This window comes from Blennius ocellaris, assembly GCF_963422515.1.
Source record: "Blennius ocellaris genome assembly, chromosome: 18".
Lineage (NCBI taxonomy): Eukaryota > Metazoa > Chordata > Actinopteri > Blenniiformes > Blenniidae > Blennius > Blennius ocellaris.
In genome coordinates, this window is record NC_137667.1 from 2198965 (window position 1) to 2223813 (window position 24849).

The 24849-nt window shown below is 45.7% G+C and overlaps 3 protein-coding genes across 3 annotated transcripts in view; 2 read left to right on the top strand and 1 right to left on the bottom strand.

Moving 5' to 3' along the window:
* Positions 1 to 3250: 3250 nt before the first annotated feature.
* lft1 (lefty1) lies at positions 3251 to 6230 on the top strand (the record flags this gene model as incomplete). The annotated part of the gene is made up of 4 exons (XM_080514201.1): positions 3251 to 3515; positions 3694 to 3931; positions 4032 to 4274; positions 5912 to 6230. 4 exons carry the CDS (start codon positions 3251 to 3253, stop codon positions 6228 to 6230), a joined length of 1065 nt encoding a protein of 354 aa, XP_080370327.1.
* Positions 6231 to 9196: 2966 nt separating this feature from the next.
* On the bottom strand, positions 9197 to 21140 carry hnrnpub (heterogeneous nuclear ribonucleoprotein Ub). Its single transcript, XM_080513760.1, is given in 17 exon segments — positions 9197 to 11456; positions 12189 to 12329; positions 12408 to 12656; positions 12658 to 12686; positions 12800 to 13105; positions 13783 to 13951; positions 14915 to 15043; positions 15153 to 15272; positions 15362 to 15456; positions 15459 to 15513; positions 15515 to 15631; positions 15764 to 15876; positions 16144 to 16243; positions 16342 to 16481; positions 16564 to 16640; positions 18538 to 18652; positions 20444 to 21140. Coding segments are annotated over 17 exon segments (2559 nt in total). The 5' UTR covers positions 20997 to 21140; the 3' UTR covers positions 9197 to 11405.
* A 1423-nt stretch (positions 21141 to 22563) lies between these two features.
* kif26bb (kinesin family member 26Bb) overlaps positions 22564 to 24849 on the top strand; it is a gene marked incomplete at both ends in the record, with an annotated part of 31062 nt that continues 28776 nt past the window's right edge. Inside the window, one exon of the mRNA XM_080513978.1 lies at positions 22564 to 22845. Coding sequence (XP_080370104.1) covers positions 22564 to 22845 — 282 coding nt within the window. The remainder of the gene's footprint in view (positions 22846 to 24849) is intronic.

Genomic DNA, 24849 nt, shown 5'->3' on the forward strand with positions numbered 1-24849 from the left:
TATTACAACTAATGTACAGTCTAGTTGTTACAACTAACCTAGACTTTAGTTATTAACTCAATAAAACTATAATTTTTATTTTGTTTATATGTATGTATGTTTTTTGTTTGTTTGTTTTTCCTTCAAGTTCAAAATAAACATGTAACAATTATAACAACTAACCCAGACTGTAGTTATTAACTTATTAACCAACCTAAACTATAATTATTACAACTTACCTACAGTCTCGTTATTACAACTAACTCAGACTCGTATAAACTTATCAACTAACCTAAACTAAGATTATTACAACCCAGACTGTAGTTATTAACTCACTTAAACTATAATTATTACAGCTATTTATTACCAACGAACCCTTAACTCGGTTATCAAAACCAAAGAGACACGCTGGTCATGTGACTCGGCCTCCGGACGCCACTGAGCGCGTGCAGAGAGGCCGGCTGTCGCCTGCAGAGTTTCCTCCGCTGACTGAAGATGTAATTGGTGAACAGTGTCGCCGTTAATTACGCAATAACCAACAGTGAGTCTCAGGACACACACACACACACACACACACACACACACACACACACACACACACACACACACACACACACACACACCTCTGCCTCATGTCCATTGCAAATTGAATTCACTCATTGGATTAAAGAGGACGTTGTTCTGGAGCCTCGACGCTATTTATGAGGGGAAAAAATATTTTTCAGTAAATTTACTGGTCAAAACTACACATTTTTTCTCTGTTCTGATGTTTTTCGTCACATGAAGTGCTTGACTTCCAAAAAATAAATGTATATTTATATATATATATTTTCTTTCATACATCAAAGCCTGATGCTTTAATGTCAACAGATGAAAGAAAACACAAGCTGGAGCCATTTGACCTCACCGACACGCAATTCAATTCACCTTTATTTATATATAGCGCCGCCTACAACGCGCTCGTAGAAAAGCCCAGCGAATCCCCTCGGCGGGGATCTGCACTTTAACCGGGACCAAGTAGGATCGACGCTCGACGAATAATTGATCAGCAGTGATCGAATTTTCAAGTCGCTCCACTCTAATTGTGAGAATGACCAAAAAAAATAAAATAAATAAAAGCCTGTAAGACACATGTGTTATGGGAGTTTGTTACACAGTGTTGGTTGCTCGGTAACGGTGTTTTAAAAAGCTCGATTTAAACAAAACAAATTAAAAATAAATCAAATTTCCTCCTAAATTCAAACTGTATAAGAGTCTTTTAAGTTTTTCCCTGTTCAAGCCTTCACGCCTCAGACGCTTGGAAATCAACAATGTTGACATGTGGCGCAGATGCATCGTTGTTGTTTATCAAAAAAACAAGGTGCAGGCGGCCGCCGCCGCCGCCGCCGCCGCCGCCGCCGCCATCTTGGTCTGCAGCAGCAGTTTGTAATAATTTGTAAGCTGCAGAGAGCGAGGGTCTGGCAGTCATCTGTCATTTGCTCTTCCTGTTGAGCCCCTTCAGTCTGTCTGACATCTCAAAGCAAACGCGGGGCCCCAATACACAACCACCCCCCCCTGGTCCCCCCCCCCCCCCAAGGCCCCTTGTGTGCAGCCAGCGAGAGCTCCCCACTTCTAATGTTTGTGTGACAAAAAAAGGCAAGGCAAATCCTCACAATGGAATCAGATAATCACCAACCTGTGAAGAGCCTGCCCCAATCCACATCCGAGCTGGGAGGGGGGGGGGGGGCTAGGAGGGGGGGGACTAGAGTGAGGGGGGGGGGGATTAACTGTCTGTTTGCCTAATAATTTTAATCTTCTGGAGTAGGCCAAGAATGGGTGACGGAGCTTCGAATAAACATCTAATCCTCTCGTCCCTCCTCCTCTTCCTCACCCCTTCCTCACCCCCCCCCCCTCCCCCCGTACCCCCCCACCCCCATGACTCCCTACTAGACCTGCTTGTTACACACTTGTAGTAAAGTGAACAAAACTTTTTGGGTTGTTTTGGTTTTTTTCAGCCACGAGGGCAGTGAGTGAACCCACCGTGTGTGTGTGTGTGTGTGTGTGTGTGCGTGTGTGTGTGTCGGTGAAAAGGCCGCCGGAGGTTCGCGGGGACCAGCGAGTCCAGTCAGACGTCTGTCTGGCCTCCATGTGTGGCAGGGAGAAAATAAAATCCTGATTTATTGGATGTTTATTCATGTTTATCACATAAAACTGTAAAATCTGGCTTGAAGTTTCACTGACAGGTTAAATAACCCCCCCCCCCCCCCCCCCCACAAAAAAAATCGAAATTTTACATATAATCTCCAAGAAAAATGAAAATGTTTCATAATAAACAGTGTTTATCTTACAATATTCAGGGAATCTTTTCACAAAACATAATTTTACTTTATATCTTTAGTCTGTATATATATTTAGGTGACTTCAGCATAAAGGTTTAAATAAGTAGGTTTTTTTTAAATAAATTATCGATACTTAAGCTTAAAACGATGATTTGAACTGAACTTCAACATTTAATTCAATTGAATTTGTGTGAAGATTTGAGGCTCATGAACTCAAATCGTTTCTTTTTGAATCGTTTGTAAACATAATTGAATCGTTTAACTTCAATATCACAAGATAAGCGTAAGACATTTGCATATTTTGGTTTGAAAACAGTGAATCTGACGACGTGACTAGAATCAACAGGTTGTTTTATGGCTGCAGACGTAATTCTTTCCACGTGGAATCGAATCGTTTGGAGCTGAAGCGTCACTTCCGTGCGTAAAAGGCGAATTTACGCAACAAACTTCTCTTTGAATCTCAAAGTGTACGAACATTGTAGGGCGCAGTTAATATTTCCAATCCTTCACTGTATTAAAGGCAAACTAAATGTCACTTTCCTTTCCAGCAGCCTCTAAAACAACCCCCCCCCCCCTTTTTTTTTTTTTTACATTTCAGAATCCTTCTGCGGCAAAACCACCGACTTCAAACATGTGTTTGGAGGAGTCGCAGTGGAATCACAGCTCCACGATGCCAACGCTGCTCGAGTCTAATTGTTGCTGTTTGAAGTATGGCCACTTCAGATATCCTGTTCAGGGACGGGGCTGCATTGTCGCACCTTTGTTCTGATAAGAGTCCCTGCCCCCCATCGGCGAAGTGCGAACGGCTGGGGAGGGACGCGGCGATATAAGGAGGGCTGCGCAGAGGAGGGAGGCTGCGTCTCTCCCTGCGCGTCTCTGCTGCCGCTCCTGCCTTGTCCTGCCTTGTCCTGCCTTGTCCCGCCCGTCAACGACTCCCAGACTCTACACCCCTCATGGATTTCCTCCGCGCCTGCGTCCTGTGCGCCGCGTTCTGCGGACTCGCCGCGGCTTTTACCCACCAGGACGTGAAGGACGCGCTGCTGCAGCAACTCGGCCTGGACGAACTGCCCGAGATCCGCAAACGGGACCTGGAGAACCTGGCGGTCCCGGCGCACGTCCGGAACAAGTACGTGTCCATGCTGAAGACGCACCGCAGCAGGAGGCGCAGGGCTCTGCCCAGTCTGGCGGGCATCCTGAGGGGGATCCCTGGAAATGCAGGTAAGGATGTTATTCTAGTTTCTTTCTTTTTTCTTTTTTTTTTTACATAAAAGAAGCGATTCGTGAGGATTGATATCATTTGGAGGACTTCGGGGTCGTATTCCGTGCGTAAAAGCGCACAAAGACATTTTTACGCACGAAAAAGGAATTTGCTGAGGGTGTTGACTTGTGGCCTCAGATATCCCCGGGGAGTACGTGTACTCCGACACCACCCGGCACCGCGTCGTGTTCGACATGGACGAGCGGATCCCGAACAACAGCGAGGTGACGATGGCGGAGCTGAAGCTGTTCCAGCAGGCGTCCCACGCCAAGCGCTTCGCCCCGGAGAGGAGGAACCACCGGCCGGTCACCAACGCCCGGGTCAGCGTCTACTGGCTGGACGAGGCGTCCAACAGGACGTCCCTGGTGGACTCGCGGTAAGGACGCCGGAAACTTAATTCAATTCGAGTGTAAGTGGATTTACGCGGACGCACAAGTGGTGGAAAATCCCATTTGAATGAATCGTCTCGTTCACAGGTTGATCAACGTCCGCGAGACCGGCTGGAAGAGCTTTGATGTCACGCAGGCGGTGCACTACTGGGCCAAGACGCGCCGGGACACACCTATGCACCTGGAGGTGTGGATCGAGGGCGAGAGACCCGGCAGCTACGCGGCGGAGGTGGCGAGGAGTGTCCGCTTTACCACCCAGGAGCAGACGGCCAACGACACCTCGGCGACGCCCGAGCTCGTCCTCTACACGCTCGACCTCGACGAGTACGGGTAAGGAACGAGGCGCCGGCGTTTGATATACAGGATATTGTGTCGGCGTGTGACAATTAGGGCCCGGGCGCCGTTCTGTGTGGATGTGGAGGGACGGAGCGCGCGAGGGGGTGGTCACGGGGAGGGGGGGGGTCCTTTACGCACGATGGAGAAATCTGGCACGGTTTTTTTTCTCTCTCTTTTTTTTAGCCCCTATTATGTAATATTAAGAGATTGCTCGAGACAGACTTGATTATTAACCCTAACTTTATCATTATTATTATTATTATTATTATTATTATTATTATTATTATTATTATTATTATTATTATTATTATTATTATATATTCATTTATTTATTATTATTGTTTTTTTGGTTTTTTTTAATTATTATTTTAATCATTATTATATATTTATTTATTTGTGTATGTATTTATGTATTTATTTATTTCCCCTGCTGATTAACGAGTCACGCACAGTTGGGCACAAATACAAAGCACATTGAAACGTGCACAACGTTTGGGAATATGTCGCTTTTGATTTTTGTGAACAATCCAGCTATAAAACAACCGTAAATAAACCAAAAATTAAAAAAATATATTTATCCCCGAAAAACTGTGGGGAAAAAATGCACCCATACAAAGTGGATGGGAGAGGCATTTCTTATGGGTTTTTCCACTTTCAATGCAATTATGCAACATTATTATGACGGCAGTTTGTTTTTTTTGTTGTTAATTTTAAGTGTAATGCCGATATCTTTTTTCGGAAAGTCAGATCTGCTTGTATTTAAAAAAAAAAAAAAAGCCCTGCAAGGTGCTTCTTGACCTTTCGTTATCTAACTTGAAGGATATAATTTCCATTTTTAAATTGTTCAATAAAAAAAAAAATCTAATCTAGCCTTTCTTAAATGTCCCAAATATAAATAAAACAATAAAAAAAATAAATCTAACCTCTCTTAAATGTCCAAAATACTAAAAATAATTAAATAAATCTAACCTTTCTTAAATGTCCCAAATATAAAAAAATTTAAAAAATAAAAATAAATCTAACCTTTCCTAAATGTCCCAAATATAAAAAAATTTAAAAAATAAAAATAAATCTAACCTTTCTTAAATGTCCCAAATATAAAAAAATTTAAAAAATAAAAATAAATCTAACCTTTCCTAAATGTCCCAAATATAAAAAAATTAAAAAAATTTAAATAAATCTAACCTTTCTTAAATGTCCCAAATATAAAAAATTAAAAAAATTTAAATAAATCTAACCTTTCTTAAATGTCCCAAATATAAAAAAATTAAAAAAAAATCTAACCTTTCTTTAATGTCCCAAATATAAAAAAATTTAAAAAATTTAAATAAATCTAACCTTTCTTAAATGTCCCAAATATAAAAAATTAAAAAAATTTAAATAAATCTAACCTTTCTTTAATGTCCCAAATATTAAAAACAAAACAAACAAAAAAAAATCTAACTTTTCTTGAATGTCCCAAATAGAAAAACAAAAACAAAAAACAAAAAACAAAAAAAATCACATTTATTTAACAGTTTTGTATTTGTAGGTGCAAATGAGACTCAAAATAAAAATAGCTTAAAAAAAAAAAAAGATGGCTGACTAACCTCCTCACCGTCCACTGACTTCCTGGTGTTCCCGTCCCTCAGCTCTCACGGCGACTGCGCCGGCAGCCGAGACGCCTGCTGCCGCGAGGAGCACTTCATCAACTTCCGCTCGCTCACCTGGACGCAGTACTGGATCGTGGAGCCGGCGGGCTACCAGGCCTACCGCTGCGCCGGCGCCTGCAAGCAGCCGCGCCGCCACTTCGGCTACGGCGAGCGGCGCTGCACGGTGGCGGAGAGCGCGCCGCTGCCCATCATGTACCTGGTGAAGAAGGGCGACTACACCGAGATCGAGGTGGCCGAGTTCCCCAACATGGTGGTGGAGAAGTGCGCGTGCACGCTGGACAATGTCTCCGTAGCGTGAGGCGGCGGCGGCGGCAACGAGTGTATCTAAAGCAGTACTTTCTATTTAAATGGACATTTTTGTGAGGGTTTCCACACACGAGCACTTTTTGTGTATATATATAAATATATAACGTACATTGTGTTGTGTTTTTCTTTTTTCTTTTTTCAAATTAAAACGTGTTTCCGTCACTCCCGGCGTGTTTGAGGTTTTTTTTCCTTGTGTTTGTCTGAATGAGCGTCAGATTAGTTAAATAAAGTATTTAGTTCCACTTAGCGCTCTCCGCTCTTTCCTGATCCGCCTCCATTCTCATGCGCCGCCACCGTCACGCCTGGCTTTTTGTCTTACGCCGCGCCTCGTTTGCGCTCACTGGGGGGGGGGGGCTTATGAAGGCGCATACAGAGGAACATGGACGTCGACTGGCTCTAAGCCGGTTAGCGTCGTGGGCGTTGACGCCGGGCCGCTCCGGATGTGGCGTTTGCTCTCCGCGCGGGGGGCCGTCGTCCACTGGTACGCTAACCGGGAGGTAAACATGGCCGCCCCCGGCCTGAGACGAGCAGCTGGCTGTCTGGGGGGGTGGGGGGGGGGGGTGGGGGGGCAGGAAGTGAGGCCGCAGACGTCAGGAAGGCCGGATGGTGAAGCCTCAACACACACACACACTGGTAATGATGGTGTGAGTGAGGAGAATCACAACAGGAGGTGGTTTGACCTTTGACCTCAGAGTTTAAAGGTCAAAGAGTCAAATCTCTTTACCTGATTTTTCACTCCTGGAGGCCAAAACAATGTGTCTGGATGGATGATGGATGAACAGATGGATGAACGGATGGATGGATAAACATATGGATGATGGATAGATGGACGGATGGATGAATGGATGGATGGATGGCGAGGCCTCAATACACACACACACACACACACACACTGGTAATGATGGTGTGAGTGAGGAGAATCACAACAGGAGGTGGTTTGACCTTTGACCTCAGAGTTTGAATGTCAAAGAGTCGATGAATGGATGGATGGATGGATGCACTGATGGATGGATGGACGGATGGATGGATGCACTGATGGATGGATGAACTGATTGATGGAGGGATGAACGGATGGATGATGATGGATGGATGGATGAACTGATGGATGGATGAAATGATTGATGGAGGGATGAACGGATGGATGATGATGGACGGATGGATGAACTGATGGATGGATGAAATGATTGATGGAGGGATGAACGGATGGATGATGATGGATGGATGGATGAACTGATGGATGGATGAACTGATTGATGGAGGGATGAACGGATGGATGATGATGGATGGATGGATGGATGAACGGATGGATGATGATGGATGGATGAAATGATTGATGGATGGATGATGATGGATGGATGAACTGATGGATGGATGATGATGGATGGATGATGATGGATGGATGAACTGATGGATGGATGGATAGATGGATGAACGGATGGATGGATGGACAGACGGATGGAACATCAAAATGTAAATGTTCTTTCTCATGTTCTCTCCTCTCTTGCCCTCTACATCTCTTTCTTCCTCTCACCTTCCTTCCGTCTCTTTCTTCCTCTCTCCCCCTCTTTCTCTCTGGCTCTCATTCCTTCACTCCCCCTCTCGCTTTCTATCTTCCTCTCCCCCTCTCATTATTCTCTCTCTTGTTCTTACTTTCTACCTCAATCTCCCTCTTTATTCCTTTCTCTCTCATTCTTCCTCTCTCCCCCCCCCCCCCACTTTCTTCTTCTCTCCTTTAGGTTTTTTTTTTCTCCCCAGGATTCTGATCAGCCATCATGGCTTGATGCTCGTCGCTGCACTGCCCCCTGCAGGTTTGTCTGCTCATAGCAGCTCCGAACTCTATTAAGATTTTTTTGAAAATTTCAAGGGAAAAATCCGTTTTGTTAAAAACAGGGGAGCAAAATTGGATGAGGGTTACTTTATATAAATTATATTTATATAATAAATTGTCCAGGGGGATAAAAATCCCAAACGGTCAGTTAATATTCAAATATCCCTTTAATTTCAAACCAACAAAAGTTTTATAAACGTTCTTTTTGGACTCCGATCATCTTTCAATCACACTGCAAATTATTTGGCACCTGCTAAGATCTACAGTCTTATTTTCTGGACATGACAGATAATTTGACTTCTTTTAAAAGTCACTTACTTATTTTTAATCCTTGATTTTACGGCATAATCTTGAATCTCAATTTAAAAGTCACATTTAAAGAGTTTTCTTTTATTAAGTAAAATGTATTTGCTGCAGATAATTACATTTTTTTTGCATTGCATTAATGATTTTAACCAATGTGCATTGATGAATATTACATTTATTTAGTTTCTAAAAAAAAAACTGCCCCCTGCTGTGAGCAGAATTTTTTGTACTATAAAATAAACACCTTTTTAATGCACAAACAACAAACCGAGTCGTTCGTCAGCTTCTTTCAACTTTTAATCGAGACAGAAACAAAAACGATCCCGACGTTTCCAAACATAAAAATTAAAAAACCGTCGGATAGAAAAGACAAAAAAAAAAAAAAAAAGGTTTTGCAATCGTCGGGTTTAATAATAAAAGACCTGATATACAACCTGCAACACAAAAAGCCATAAAAATATAGTGTCTGTATCGCGTCGTCGGCTCACACACCTTTGCATTCCGCCTCAATGTCGGTCTCCAGCACAACAACAACAACAACAATATTAATAATAATAATAATAATAACCTCTCCGGACGTTTAAATAGAATCACACAGCAGTACGCGGGCAAACTAACACTCTCTTAATCACGACACATTAATTACCTAGTTGGTTAATTCAGGAACATTTGTGCACGGTTCAGTTAGTGGCTTTTTGTTTTGTAGCAAGTATATATATATATATATATATATATATATATACACACACACATATATATATATATACACATATATATACTATTGCCTGTGGGGGGGGGGGGGGGGGGGGTGGTGGCGACACCGTGCAGCCCTTGGTTCATGTCTGCTGGTGAAGATGAGCCACCCGGATTTTTTGTGCTGGATCAAGACGTCCACAGAAATCAACGTTAAAAAATAGAAAAAAAAAAAAAAAAAAGAGGATAAATTGTGCATCTATTCTCTTGTATTCTTGCACTAAAGGAACCGTTTAGTTTTTTTTTCCTTCCCGGGTATCGCTGCCACCAGGTCAAAAAGTCATCGGTGATTTTCGATCTTTGATCTTATGGCCTTTCATCTCGTGACCTTGAAGATTACCGAGCATCTTTGTTTCCCCCAAGTTCACACAGCAGGCAAAAACAAACAAACAAAGCCGTCCCGGATCCCGTCAGTGGTAAAAGACAATACAGGACAATCAGTCGCACAAGAGCCACAAAGCGGTCTGAACTGCCTCGTCCCGTCCCGACCAGAGAAATCTTAACTTTATCCGAGAGGGCGTTGGGGGTAAGAAAAATGAGCTGGGACGGTTCAGGACCGACGGGAAAACGTTCCTCCGGCTCCTCCAGGGAGGAGAATCTAAAAACGGCAAGACGACGGGACGGAAACGTCGCGAAGCTGCAATCTGGACACTTTGCCAACTAACTTTCTGGAAGAGTTTTATCAGTCCGGCTTGACGAGTTCGCAAAAAGCCACTTTTTTGAATTACGAATTAAATCCGGTGATTTAAAAAAAACAAAAATGAAAAAAAGGGAAGAAATCGCCGGTTTTCACGGCCGATTCCGGATCCCGATCGACAAATTAAGTCAAACTGCAGCATTAAACCACTTTATTTTCAAAAGACTTGATCCTTGTGATTTGTAGCGAAGAAGCTAATTGATTTTAATGTTCCAACGACAAATTAAGTCTTTAAATCAGCACTTTGATGGATTACTTTCCTCATGAGTGTTAAAGTTGTCCCACACACTGAAAGACCCGCCAGTCGTTTCCTGCACTTCTGAATTTATTCAGTAAATCGACGTCCCACTAGATTCCGACGGTCGTTCCTCTAAAACGCTGCTTCATTCATGCGACAGAAGGTGGAAGCTTCGTTGTTCCTGCCGCTTGTTTTTACACTTCTTTGTGTTCATTTCTTGTTAAAAGCAGATCGTTTTCCCACTGGAGGAACAAGTCAGACCCGCGGAAATAAACCGAAGCGAGGAAGAGGCCTGAAAGTGTGATGGCTTGTTTATTAATTAAAAAAAAAAAAAAAAAAAAAAAGTGTCGAGAGTGAGAAATCTGCACTTTCTGGTAGAAGACACTTTGATATGGAGACGATTTGCCTTCAATCAAAGAACCGGACGTGTTGCTGCATTAGAGGAAGAGGATCACAAGTTCGATTCCCGGAGGTGATAACTAACCCCCCCCCCACCCCTCCCCCCCGAATGTGGCTGCGGAAAAAGGAATTAACGCAAAGTATTTATAAAGTGTGATAAGTTTAGTTTTTGCACAGGAATACGCGCTGCGATGGCAGTACAGGAACGAGGGGAGAAAAAAAAAAAAAGAAAAAAGAAAAACAATTTTAACTTGCTGTTGTATCTTTGCTGCTTCGACGGCGACGAACCGACAAACCGTCCCGTCGGTTCTTACACTTACAGATTCTTACACTTTGCGAAATGAGCAAAGAAAACAAGAAAAACCTATTTACAATTTGTATTTTATATAAAAAAAAGCCAAAAAAAAAAAAACCCCAACTAAACTCACGGCACAGATAAAACACACAACCCTGAAAGAAAAAAACGAAAAAAGCTTTTCTTAATATCTGCCAAACGGGGCGGGGGAGGGGTTGGCGAAAAATAATGGATCGCTCAAATAACTGTAGGTTCTCTTAAAAACATGGTTGGTTAAAAGTGGTGGAATATCTGGAAATATACAACTTTAAAACAAAAACAAAAACAAGCAGGGTGAGACTGAGGCCACGCCGGCCATGTGTGTGTGTGTGTGTGTGTGTGTGTGTGTGTGTGTGTGTGTGTGTGTGTGTGTGTGTGTGTGTGTGTGGAGCGCCGTGACGCTCGCTCCACTCTCCGGTGGAATGTCGTCGCTTCAGTCTCGGCAGTCGGCGGAGAGGATTCTTTTTTTTTTGTTTGTTTTTTTGTTTTAAAAATAGAAAAAAAAAAAAAAGGAGAGAAAAAAGAAAGGAAGAGGGCGGGAGGGCGATGAGATGTTCCGTGGCGAGCGGTGGATCTCGCTGTCGTCCACCAGTCCTTTTTAGAACAAGTGTCTCAGTAATATCCGGGCTGGAACTGCTGGACCCAGGGCTTCTGGTTCCAGAACTGTGGGGGGAGGGGAGAGGGGGCGGAGTCACACACACATGGTTACACACTGTGACACACCCACAACGATAATAACAACTAGATGACCTGCATTTGATATGCAAACTGTAATGCTTTTCGCTGCCTGCCTGCGGCAGGTAGACTGGAATGCTTTGAAAAAGTTAAAAAAGTTGGGAAAAGTTGAAAAAGTTTCAATAAGTTGAAACAGTTGAAAAGTGTCAAACAGTTGAAAAAGTGTCAGTTGTAAAAGTTGAAAAAGTTTCAAAAAGTTGGAAAAAGTGTCAAACAGTTGGAAAAAGTGTCAAACAGTTGGAAAAAGTGTCAGTTGTAAAAGTTGAAAAAGTTTCAAAAAGTTGCACAAGTTACAAAAAGTTGAAACAGTTGATAAAGTTGAACAGTTTAAAAGTTGAATGGTTGATATCGGTTAAGATTTGAAGAAGTTATAGCGAGTTAAAAATTTCTCCATCCGTTAACATTGGAAAAAAGTGGCACAAAAGTTGAAATATTTTAAAAAGTTGACGAGATTTCAAAAAGCCAGAACTTAGCCGGAGAGTGCCGAAAAAGCTGCACGATTTGATATTTGAATGGTGACGAACGGGTGAAGATTGGAAGAGTTTTAGCGATTCGAAAAACGTCCAGAATAAACAGAAACAGAATCTCAAGAGTGTGAATGCAAGGCAAGGCAAGGCAAGGCAAGGCAAGGCATTCACACTAACAACAACAAGCACTGACCCCTTGCTGCCAGCTCTGGTTGAAGGCCTGAGCCTTGTCCATGCCGTTCCTGTTGCCGCCGTAGTTGCCGCTGTTCCTGTTGTTGCCGTAGTTGCCGTTCTTGTTGCCGTAGTTACCGCGGCCGCCGCCCCTCTGTTGGAACTGAAGAAGTGGGCGGGGTTAGTCAGATCACGCCGGCTCGCCGTACGGAGGTGTTTTTAGTCGGCGGGGGGGGCCCACCTGGCTGGGGTGACCTCGGTTGCCGCCGCCGCGGCTCATGTTGCCGCCGCCGCCGCCTCTGCTCATGTTGCCGCGGTTCATGGGCCCGCCCCGGCCCATGGGCACGCCTCTGGGGACCATGTTGCCCCTCATGGGGGCCCCCCGGGGGGAGCCGCCCAGGCTGGGGATGGGGCCGCCGCCCCGGCTGAAGTTGCCCCGGTTGGGGAAGCCGCCCCGGAAGGCTGGGGGTGGCAGGAAGCCGCGGGGGGGGCCGGCTGAAGCCGCCGCGGGGGCCCGGACCTGCAGACACACGGCGTTCCGATTAAAAACCCTGCGTTTTGTTTGTTTGTTTAGTTTTGTTTATGGAGGTCTGAACTCACTCCAGCTGCTCTTGGCCCCAGAATGCACTCTGCCTCCCCGGAAGCCGCCCCTGTTCTGGAAGCCTCCGCGGACGCCGCCCCGAGGCCCGGGTCCTCCGACGCCACCGCCACCGCCGCCGCCGCCACGTCCGAACTGGTTCTTCCCCCCGCGGCCGCCGCCGCGCGGGCCGCCGCCCCGCTTGGGCGTGGTGCTGCCCTGGTTGGGCTTCTTCTCGGCGGGCAGGGCCGACTTGCTCTCCTCCTTGTACTGCTCCAGCAGCTTGGCCGCCTCCTCCTTCGGCAGCTCGGCGAATACCACGTCGTCGAAGCTCTCGCCCACCTCGGGCAGCGAGTAGAAACCTGCCGGCGGCGGAGGGGGAGGAGGAGGAGGAGGAGGAGGAGGAGGAGGAGGAGGAGGAGGAGGAACCATGAGACGGGAGGCGAAGGGAAACCAAACTCACGAGCAGCGACTCTCTCTCTCTCAGTGCTTGTTTCACCCTTAATGCACTTGTTCTTTCACTTTACGGCTCCTCTCTCTCCTTTCTTTTTCTCTCTTGCTCTCTCTCTCTCGTAACCCCACTCTCTCCCTCTCTATCTATCTTTCTTTTCTGTTTCTCTCTCCTCTCTAACTCCTCTATTTCCTCTTGCTCTCTCTCTCTACTTCCTCTCTTTGGCTCTCCCTCTATCTTTCCCCTCTCTCTTGTAACCCCCACTCTCTCCCTTTCTTTTTCTCTCTTGCTCTCTCGTAACCCCACTCTCTCCCTCTCTATCTATCTCTTTCTTTTCCCTGTTTCTCTCTCCTCTCTAACTCCTCAAGCTCTCTTCTCTTTCTTCTTCCTCCTTCTTACGGCTCCTCTCTCTCCCTCTATCTTTCCTCTCTCTCTCTCTCTACTTCCTCTCTTTGGCTCTCCCTCTATCTTTCCTCTATCAAGCTCCTCTCTCCCCCTTTCTTTTTCTCTCTTGCTCTCTCTCTCTCATAAACCCACTCTCTCCCTCTCTATATTTTCTGTTTCTCTCTCCTCTATTTCCTCTCTCACCTTTCATCTTGAGCACGGCGTGTTCAGGCACTTCCTTGCCGTCGCTCTCCACCTTCTTCTGGACCCTCTCCTTGTAGTCGTCCTCCGAGGGGCAGACGATCACAGCTTTGCGCTGGAAGCCTGCGAAAAGGCACATCTTCCTCTTCTGGCCCGGGCCGGACAGGTTGGTCTGAAGGGGGGGAGGAGGGAGGAGTGAGGGGGGGGGGGTGACAGGATTCTTGGTTACTGCCTCATAACCTCGTCTGTAACCACAGTGCAGTTTAACGTCACCTGTCACTTTACACTTCTATGTTTTATTCTGAGTTTTTACTCTTTTTGACTATTTCTATTTAGTAAAGGTCAGTGAAGAGTCTAGATCAGGGGGGTCAAACATGAGGCCCGGGGGCCAGAAGCGGCCCGCCAGAGGATCTAATCCGGCCGCCATGGGATTTTTTTTAATAAAAGTATAAATATGAAAACTGACAAGAGGCTGATCTAAAAACACTCGATCGGCAAAAATGACACTCAAAACCGCCCTTGGTCAGAATTTGACCCCCGACATTAATGCGTCTGTGGAGGTCACATGACGCAACACCTTTCACAATAAAACAATGAGTCCAACTTATGTGAAGTGATACTTTAGACACGTAAACTCAAAACAATTTCCAGATGACAAATTGTTTTAATCCTGAATAAACGTACGACATCCAGATGCAGGTGACTGAGGGTTTTTTTTTTGCAAATATAATAATATCTGATTTCCTTTAATATGTATATTTCAGAATAGACTGGCAAATTCTTGCAGTTACAAAAGAATCAAAAGAAGGAAAGACTTTAACATTTGTCCATATCTGCAGTTTAACATGTTATGTTTGACTTGTTGGGCCTCCAGAGGTCAGATCAGGTTGATGTGGCCCCTCAACTGAAATCAGTTTCACACCCCTGGTCTATATAATATTGTACATAATTATAATTTTTTTTGTTAGCCGTATCCTATTTTATTTATTCTTTAGCTCCTGGAAATTGAATTTCCCTGAGGGAGTCATCGCAAGGGATTAATAGTCATTCTGAATCTGAATTCTGATCTGAATCTGAACTTAAAAGTGATTTACGCAAAGGAGACGAAAGCAGAGATCCAGAACGAGCCGCTTACATGATCCAGGATGTAGTTCCTCTTCTTGCGCGCGGCGATCTCGATGAACTTTCCCAGGAAAAGCGGCGCCCGCTGGGAAATGGCGGTCAGCTTGGTGATGTCCTTCGACTGACGCTTCAGGCTGTTGATCTGCGTCACAACAGATTATATATATTTATATATATACACACATTTATCACCACGGCGGTAAGATTTGTACAAAGGTCCCGGAAGGCGGCGGTGGCCGGCCGGCACTGACCATCATCTTGTCCACGATGGTGTCGCTGCCCAGGATGTAGTACTTCCCGGGATTCTCCTGCACGTGGCTCTTCACCCAGGACGTCTTCCCCGAGCCCGGCAGGCCCACCACCACGATGATCTGCACGACAACGCTCACTGAAATCTCCACGCTCACTCGGGGGGGGGGGGGGGGGGGGGGGGCATCGGAACGAGCGCTAGGCGACTCACCTCGCAGTCAGATTTGGTCTGGGGGCCCTTGAGGCCGCGGACGCGCTCGTTCACGTCCACCTGCTGCAGGAAGGTGTAGTCCTGCGGCTGCGGAAGTACGGCGTGTCCATCTGGCCGAAGTTGAACTCCACGGCGCAGTTGTGGCAGATGACAGATGACGTGGGGGAAGAGCGCCCGGCCGTCCAGGCTGCTCTTGCTGACCTGGAAGGCCACGGCGGGCTCGCCGCCGTTCTTGGCGAAGGACATCACCACCTCGTCGCCCTCGAAGTCCTGAGAGAACGTGGGACGGACGGGACATCGCGTCACCAAACGACTCGAGAAAACCTCAAACACGGGCAAGGGACTAATGAAGCGGCGCTATTGGGCGTCGTGGCGCCCGGCTGTGAAGTAGCGGTTCCTTACGATCAGGCAGCAGACGACGTCGTTCTCTTCATACGTCTCTCCAAAGTCTTCGGTCACGCAGTTTGTAGTCTTCTTGCCTTTCCCGGAGTAAGCGTAGGAGTGCTCCTCTTCGCCTGCACGTTGGTGGAGGAAAAAAAAAAAACTGTTTGAGCCCATGTGGTTCCCGCCACACACCACTAGAGGGAGCTCTCCAGTCTCTGACATGATGCAGCATAACCATGTATTCCAAATAAATCTAGAACAGCTACATTGTTTCACACTTCATGCAACGTTCACAATATTTCCTTCGTATGAAATACAGTCAAACGTTAGCAAAAGAGGCTGCGACATCTCCGAGACAAAGTTAGTTTGTCGACAACATTTCGGCGTCAGTTACTGACCGAGCAGCAGATCGTTGGTCGTCAGGGACCAGCCGACCTGCACGTCGTGGATCTCCATGTTTTTGCCTGAAATGTGCTTGACGGGAATCTTTTCTGTAATCTGCAGACAAGAGAACCAGAAGGTTTTTTAAAAAAAAACCGACGTGGCGGGCTCGGCTTCCACCTAGGAGTTTCAAGCGTCACCCCCGGTTACCGCACCTTCATCTCGAAGCAGGCTTTGCCTTTGTTCACCCCGTAGGTGGCCTTCCCTCCGGACCACAGGTAAGCAAAGCTCTCCATCGTGAGAGACGAGGCGCTGTAGCGGTCCCGTGACACTTTAAAGTGCAGGTCACAGTTGTCTGGAAGAAGAAGAAGACGACGACTTCAGTTTTGAGAACAAGCCGTGGCAACGTCCGCGTACTCCCGTGGATCACAACTCACAGGTGTCCAGACAGACTTTTGTGTCATCAAACTCTTCATCTTCCTCCTCCAAGGGCGGCACTGGAGACTTAAAGGCCCTGAAAAGAGACGCCAGCACACCAGTTAGAGGATTCACGACTTATCGTGGCTGCAAACAGATGCCGAGGGCACGACTTGAGGAAAAACATTAACGGGGGGGGGAAGTGAAAAAAGTGGTAAAAATGGGGTACAATTTATTTTGTGTTCTTTAAAAAAGTAAAACAAAACCAGTCTGCAAACTTTTGGCAATGTCAGCAGTATTGTAGGCCGTGGCAGACGACACTTACCTCGTGGCATCCAGCGAAATCTACAACATGGAGAACAAGAGAGAAAGAAAACAGCTCCAACTTTAGCCTTAGCATAACAGGCTGCCCGCTGGCCTGAGAGCACATACAGCTCCCATTTCACAGGACTGTGTGTATATACGTGTGTGTGTGTGTGTGTGTGTCTCTGTGTGTGTGTATGTGTGTGGGGGGGTCAGGCCCAGCAACAAGGGGGTCAATTTATATTTAACTTTGCATGATGTCACCATGCTTGGCTGCTTGAGAACTTAAACGTGTACCTTAATGAACGTTAAAGACGTTTCACCAGGAAATCCAAAGGAGTAATTATTCACTTGGAATCCACCAGAGTAGGAGCTCGTGAGCCGACTTTTTTCTTGTTTTTTTTAAATGTCCGACAATATTAGCGTCCCCTCAGCTCCTGAAACGCGCCGTCTCTTGTGTTTGCCCCCAAAAAAATCGACCTTGAGTGGTGCACAAGTAGCGGCTCGTGGGGAGATGTGTGGCGGCTGTGTGGCTGAACAACGGGGCGATTTCGCAACAAGCGTGTTCAGGTTCTACATGGGAGGGGAAGTCGTCCAAACCAAGACTTTCGTAATTTGATCTCAAAAAGGCAAAAAAATTTTAAATTATTTTCCCGATTTGGCTAAAAAGGAAAAAAAAAAAAAAAAAAAAAAGGTGTTCCGGGAGTTTAGTCGCCCTGAATGTTAGTGAAAAGTCCCAGACGTCCCTCAACAAAAATGATAAAGCCATCGGGGCGGTGGGGGAATCAGCCCGTTGATCCTCCCCTCGGTGTCGACAGCGCGATGAAAACAAAACACTGACCAAGAAGTATTTACATGTACACACTCTCTCAAACACCCACGCACACCCACACACATACACACACCCCATGCATGATGCCACCCTCGCAGAGTAGAGAAGGAGCCTCGCAAAATGCACACACCCACTTTCTCACACCGTGATAACAGACGCACAACATGACACATGGGACAGAAATAGCATTTTGACATCATACAACCAGTGAAAAGAAAAGTAAAAAACAAAAAAACAAAGTAAAAAATAAAGAAATAAAAAAAAAAAAAAAAAAATTAACACCACTGCGAGGAAAAACGATGGGACGGCCAATAGCGAGCTCATCCGTGGACGTCACACACTCTTTTGTGCTACCCCACCCCCCCACCCCCCGTCCTCCTCCTCCCACGCCTCGTCACTATCCTCTCCCCCCACAGTCCACCCTCCTTCCATTCAAAAGTGCACATCTGCTACTTTTTTGTCTGGGTTCTTTTGAGCGGCCTCGATTCACCTCGAGGACACGGCGGGCCCACCGAGACAATACGTGGCACGAGGAACATGTGTGACGGTTCAGAGAGACTTGATAGATGCACTTCTGCTACAGAATTGCAGTCCGTTAGAGACACGGTGTGAGAGTTGGGCACTGTAGAGAGGTTTCAAGGTAAAAAATGGTAAGGCTCTTTTCAAACGGCAGGGATGACCCTCCAGACATGTGTGTGAAAGTCGTGTTATTGGGAAGTAGTATAATAGCTTTTAAAAAAAAAGAGGGTTCTCCTCTTGCTAGTTATGTGCATTGGCGCTTAAAGCCAATACAGTCCAACAAAGCTATGGATGGCGTTTCAGGGATGCTGAAGGCCATTTTGCTCTGTCCCATCCTTACCAGCTGTATTTGTTCTCTTCAATAAATTCAAAGTAGCCCCTTCCATGTTCCTCCCGGCGTCTCTTAACACCCTTCTTATTCTTCTGATCAGCATTCGTGTCTTTGTCCGCATCTCCTTTGAAAATAGAACAAAGATATAGGATGAGGTGCTCCTTTTTGTGAGAGAGAGAGAGGTCGGACTGGCAGTGGGGTTCTGGCCCCACGAAGCCCGTTCATTAGTTACATTGGGTCGACCATAATCATCAATGTTACTGAGAGGCAACACCTCAATAGTTACACTTACAACAAATACAGTCATACTCCAGAAATGGCAACAGTGCTAGAGACCAGGTAGTAATTACAGTAGAAGCTGGCCCAAAGTGAACCTTGTGGACAGTGTCTGCTGGGGCTGCATGGTGAAAACAAGTCTCTGAAAAGTAAAGTGTGATTAACCCTGAATTAAAGGGCTGACGATATACTGATGTATGACTCGTTCACTGCGAGGGGGGAAAAGTGGGTCAAAAGCAACATGCAGGGAGACCTAGCTAACCCTTGAGTAACCCTTTCCCCAACTAGCTATTATTGACGCTAATCTGTAAGGCAATAGATTTTTTTTTTTTATCTCCATCCATCGGAATAACTCTATTCAAAACCAGGAACAGACTTAACCACGTGTTAGAGCAACGCAGCCGCAGGCTGGCTAAATCAGAGGTTCCTGACCCCGGATTGAGGTCACAAACTTGGGAGTACATAACAAGGTAATCTTGGAAACATAAAAAAAAAAAAAATGAATTGCAGGTCGAGCCTCGCTTGCTTCAGATAATCATGATAATTCCATCATAATTTGAAAAATCAACTGCGTATTGAGAAGCCAACAGTTCATTTAAACAAGGGTTGTCAAACACACAATGTAGAGTCCAATTTTATCTTAAGTGTGCCGGACTGGTAAAATAGTGCAATAATTATCTTTAAATGTTCACATTTTTCTTTGTTGTGGTGCAGAGTGTACTTGATAAAAATTTCAATATTCCCACAAAATCAAATAGTTACTTTTGGAGAAAAAAAAATGATTACAATCTCAACATAAAGTAAAATAAGAACTTGTGTAATTGTTGCATAATTATGCATGTTTTCACAAATTCATACCAGACAGCATGGCTTCAAGGCTAATGCTAGTTTGCTAGCTCCCATGGCAACATCGAAACGTCTCAAATTATAGCGTTTAGTCCGCTAAAACTATATTAAAATAATAAAGTTTTCTTTGTAATTTTATTTTGGTGGGATTTGTCCAGATTGGCGCTTGCATTGCGGGCCTGGTTTAGCCCACGGGCCTTATGTTTGACAACCCGGTTTTTTTTTTTTTTTTTTAAATATATAAATGCAACATTCCGTGTTTTAAACAAATGCTGGGTTTTTTTTCTCTACAGTTTAACCAGCACCCGGTTCGGAGTTAAATATTAACCGGGGGAACCTCTGCGTTAGCGAAGCGGCTGCACCACGGACACAAAGGAACGAGGGGGGGGGGGGGGCGGCTAACTGGCAAGCTAACAGGCTAACACAAAACCGAAACTTCTAAAAAAAAAAAAAAAAAACCTCGCCTACACGCAGCTAGAACACGTCCAAAACGTCTGACTGGTGGTTGATAATCAGAAACAGGTGGGGAGGGAGGGAGGGAGGCTGGGGGTGGGGGTGGGAGTGGGGTGGTGGTGTCGTTAGCTTAACCTATGTGGAGCCCGGCGCTGGCTGGCTCGAGTGGGGGCTAACGCCTAGCTTAGCATCGTCGCGAGGCCTGGCCCTCAAAACATGGACGCGGACTTCGAACGCTGCTCCCACCGAGCGGAAAAAAATAAAAATAAAAAACACCCAGCCGCCAACAGTCCATCCAAACCAGCCACATTCCTCCAGAAGCAAGCCCCACCGCACTCACCCTCTGCGGCCTGGTCTCCGGGCTCACCGTCCTCTGCGTCTATTTTCTCCATGTCGTCCACGTCCCCCTTCAGCATGGGGTCCATCTCGTCGTCGTCGTCCTCCTCCTCCTCCTCCTCTTCTCCCTCGACCATCTCCTCGTCAACGCCATTGCCGTCGCCCGCCGCGCTCTCCGGCTCCGGCACCGGCACCGGCGCCGGCGCCGGCTCCACTTCGTCCTCTTCCTCCACCTCCTCCTCCACCTCCTCGTCTTCTTCTTCTTCTTCTTCCTCCTCCTCCTCCTCGTTGGCCTCCATGCTCTCCTCCACCGGCCCGCCGTCGCCCTCTTCTTCCTCCCCCATGCCCTCCTGGTCGGCGGCCTGGCCGAAGCCTTCGTCCTCGCCGGCGTCCTGGTGCGGGGCGAGCGGGGAGCTGGGGACCAGGGCCTCCTCGTCCAGGGCGGCCTGCAGGCGGGCCATGAGATCGGGCTTCAGCCCCTTGTCGGACAGATTGCGCTTCTTCAGCTCGTCCTTGAGCTCGTTCACTTTCAGCTTCTTCACGTTGATGGCGCTCATCTTGAGGTTCGGTCGCGAATTTTTTAGTGTGTGGAGTTCTTTTTTTTTTTTCTCCTTAAAGAAATTCGACGATAAATAAATAATAGGACGCCCTTTGTCAACGAACGTAGCTCAAAACTGCGCCAAATGGCTCCGGCTCGTGCGACCAATCACCGGCGAAGAGCTGAGCGGAGCCCGCGGTGTGGGGGAGGGAGACGTCAGTTACCGTAAAGGCCCGGAGAGCGGCGCACCGCCATCTGTCAACACCGTAATAACGACATTGAAGGGCAACGACATGCAGGATACAGGATAATACAACAGAATGGAATAGACTTGAATAGAATAGACTACAATAGAATAGAACATTTTTAAAAATAAAAAACAAATTCTAATAAATAATTGCCTCTTAGGCAAGCACATAAATAAAATTAAATAAAGTAAACTATCTACCATAAAAAATCTACATCATATGTCAAAAAGTGACTTGTATGATCTGTATTCTCGTTTTTCAAACAAATTTAAGAAAATAAAAATTCAATTAAAAAGATAGTGACTGGCCCGTTGCCTGTTATCAATGATTATTTCTGGCCATGATTGTCACTGTCCTGTTTATTGTAATTTATCCATGCCATTGATTACAACAACATTTGAACTAAAATGAATGCTGACTTGAATGGTGTGGACTTTGAGTGTGAACTGGGATATATATATATATAGCTCAATATGTTTTTACATGCCTCAATAATTTCCTTTCCACAAACTCATGTATAACTCATAAATCTTTAACTTAACTGAACTTCAGTGTGTGTGTGTGTGTGTGTGTGCGGCATGCATGAAGGGCAAAATTGTGAATGACAACAAATATCGGTCCTGTTGCTCTGCACCGCCTCCCCGAGGAGGTAATATGAAAAAAAAAAAAAAAAAAACAAAGAAGAAAAAAAAATTCCCATCAGAGTGGATGAAGTGCTCTGAGCTGCTGCACGTCACTCCCACCTCCACTGTGTGTCTGCAGACCCACACTTTGTTTTTTTTTTATTTCTCTATTCTGCGCTCATATCATGAGCGTCTTATTTCTACTGTGCGCCTCCGGAGCCGCTCAACTCCACAAACATGCGCCCTGCCTTTGTTCGGATATCTTTTTAAATATTTACAAGTTGTCATGTCATCTCTGACTGGAAGAGGAGAGAGATTTCCTGCCCCCGTCCGAGGAGCGCACTGGGTGAGTCACATTTATCCCATCTCCCAACAATTTCTTTTGGGAGACATTTGTAGGAGATTACGCGAGTTTGAGGTTTGTTTTTTTTTAACTTAATTATTATGGAGTGATTTTGTTGCTCTGGTGGAAAAAGAAAAGAAAAAAGAAAGAAGAAGAAAGCAGCAGGGTGTGGTTACAGTTGTCCACATCGATTGATATCTAATTTGCCCTTGCGCCAAAAGCCCACATACATCCTGCGTGTGGTGATTTACTTCTCAGCGCTCAGCAGAGCTGCGGGACCGGAGCGACCCGGTGCGCTTCTCCATCTCCGGGCGCGCTGAGGGCGGAGGCGCGCGCCCCGCGCCGGACGGCGGCGCGCCGCTCCGGACCGGCATGTGCCAGAGAGCGGAGGACGTCCCGGCGGCCGGTAAATCCCTGTCCGGGACCGTGGGGGACCGCATCAGGAGCACCATGTCGTTCGGAGGAGGAGGAGGAGGAGGAAGAGGAGGAGGAGTTGGAGGAGGAGGAGGAGGGGGGACCCTGGGCAGGGGCGCGGATCCCGGCTTCGGGAGGTCCGAGCGCAAAGTTGCGTGCTGCGAGAAGTGCTCGGCCAGCCTTGTTGCGCTCAAGAAGCAGGCGCTCAGTCTGGCTGTGCACCATCACTTCTCATGCAAGGTCAGTGGCACCGAGGGGGGGGCTGCACGAGCACGGGCTGGAAGGGGAAAATATATATATGCAAAAGAAATATATATGATTTATATACAGAATAAGTGGCATTTTAGGATTTTTTTCCCCCCTGCGGGTTATCCATTGAATTTGGTCGTATGTGTTCTTGATGCAAGCGTTGTGGTAAAAAAAATCGCATTTGATGGAAATAAAACAGATTTAGGTGAAATGAGGTCGAACTCATCCAACAAGGGGTGTCAAACACAAGGTCCGTGGGCCAAAACCGGCCGCAAGAGGCTTTAATCCGGCCAACCCATCTAGAAAATTGTAAAAAAAAAAAAAAGAAAGCATTGATTTAAAAAAACCAAAAAAAAACCCCCATGTTTCTTATAGTGTGATAAAAGACAACACAGATCTGAGATATTAGATATAAAACTATAATTTGCCTGGAAGCCATGCTGTCAGGTTGGATTTCTAAAAACTAGCATAATTCAACAGCTATAGAAGTTAAATTTTTTATTTTGGTACACGTTCAAGATGGAATTCCACTGAACTGAAATGTCTTTTTGTTTTCACGCTGGGCTGTTTACACCTTCTGTGCACGGATTTCCTTCTGGTTTCATTTCACAACTGATCGACATGAATATTTTCGTACTTTCGCGAAGTTGATTTCTTTTTTCATTCTTTTTAACTTGTGCGCTTTCTGGTTTGGTTGCGTTCGTCCGTCACGTAGCTCACGAAAAGCGACACCTAGATGGTTCTTTTAAAAGAGTTTGATTAATGTAATGCTCATGTTAACGCCACAGTTACTACTGAAAATGACGTTTCCACGTCGGACCACTAGTGGGCGCTGTTTGTTGTCGTTTAATGTGAACTATAGGATTTCAACGCTTTTTTTCGTAGCGTATATGATTTTATTCACAATATCCATCTGTATAATGTCTCGTTGAGACGTAATGACATCAGTTATTTTTCAGTGTGGCTTTATTTTGGAAAGAAGTGGAAAGATCGCTTATTTCATTGCTTAGAACATCATAATTTTATTACAAACCGGGAGCACAAAACATAAATATTTCAACTAGTTTCTATTTTTTTTAAATTTAGAAGATAACCTCGTGAATGGAAGTCGTCACTAAGAGGCCCTAGAATAAACGACGCACTTGACTTCATCAACCAAACGTCCCGTTTTGACACATTTTCACCAGCGTGACGACGGAGACGGTTAGCTGGCGCTTTAATTCTCACACGGGACACATTAGTCCTTTTAGGGGAGTGCAGGTCTGTAGTTTACCTCCGCCAGCATCCATCACTCCGGCCCCATCGCCTCACTGAACCAGTGACATTCCTGCACCAGTGGCTTTTAAAAACGCACATGAATATTTCATCCCCACATTCATGTGTCATCTCCAGTGAGCGGCCGCTATTTATTTTTGTCCTCCTAAGTGGGATTTGGGACTAGAGAGAGAGAGAGAGAGAGAGAGAGAGAGAGAGAGAGCAAGGATGTGGGGTATGAGAGTAGGAGAGCGAGAGAGAAAAAAGGAGGATAGAAAGAATAGTAGCGGGAAAGAGGAAGAGAGAGATGAGTTAGAGAGGAGAGAGAAAAGAAGAAGAAAAAGAGAAAAAGTGAGAGAGGGGCTAGGAGAGAGTGAAAGAGATAGAGAGAAGAGAGAGAAAGGTGGAGAGGAGATAGATAGAGAGAGGAGTAAGAGGGAGAGAGAGAGAACGAGCAAGAAAAGGAGGATAGAAAGAAAGGTAGAGGGAAAGAGAAAGAGGGGAAAGAGGAAGAGAGATGAGATAGAGAGGAGGGAGAAAGAAGAAGAAAAAGAGAAAAAGAGAGAGAGGGGCTAGGAGTGAAAGAGATAGAGAGAAGAGAGAGAAAGGTGGAGAGGAGATGGATAGAGGAGTAAGAGAGAGAGAGACAGAGAGAGAGAGAGAGAGAAGGAGGATAGAAAGAACGGTAGAGGGAAACAGAAAGAGGGGAAAGAGGAAGAGAGAGATGAGTTAGAGAGGAGA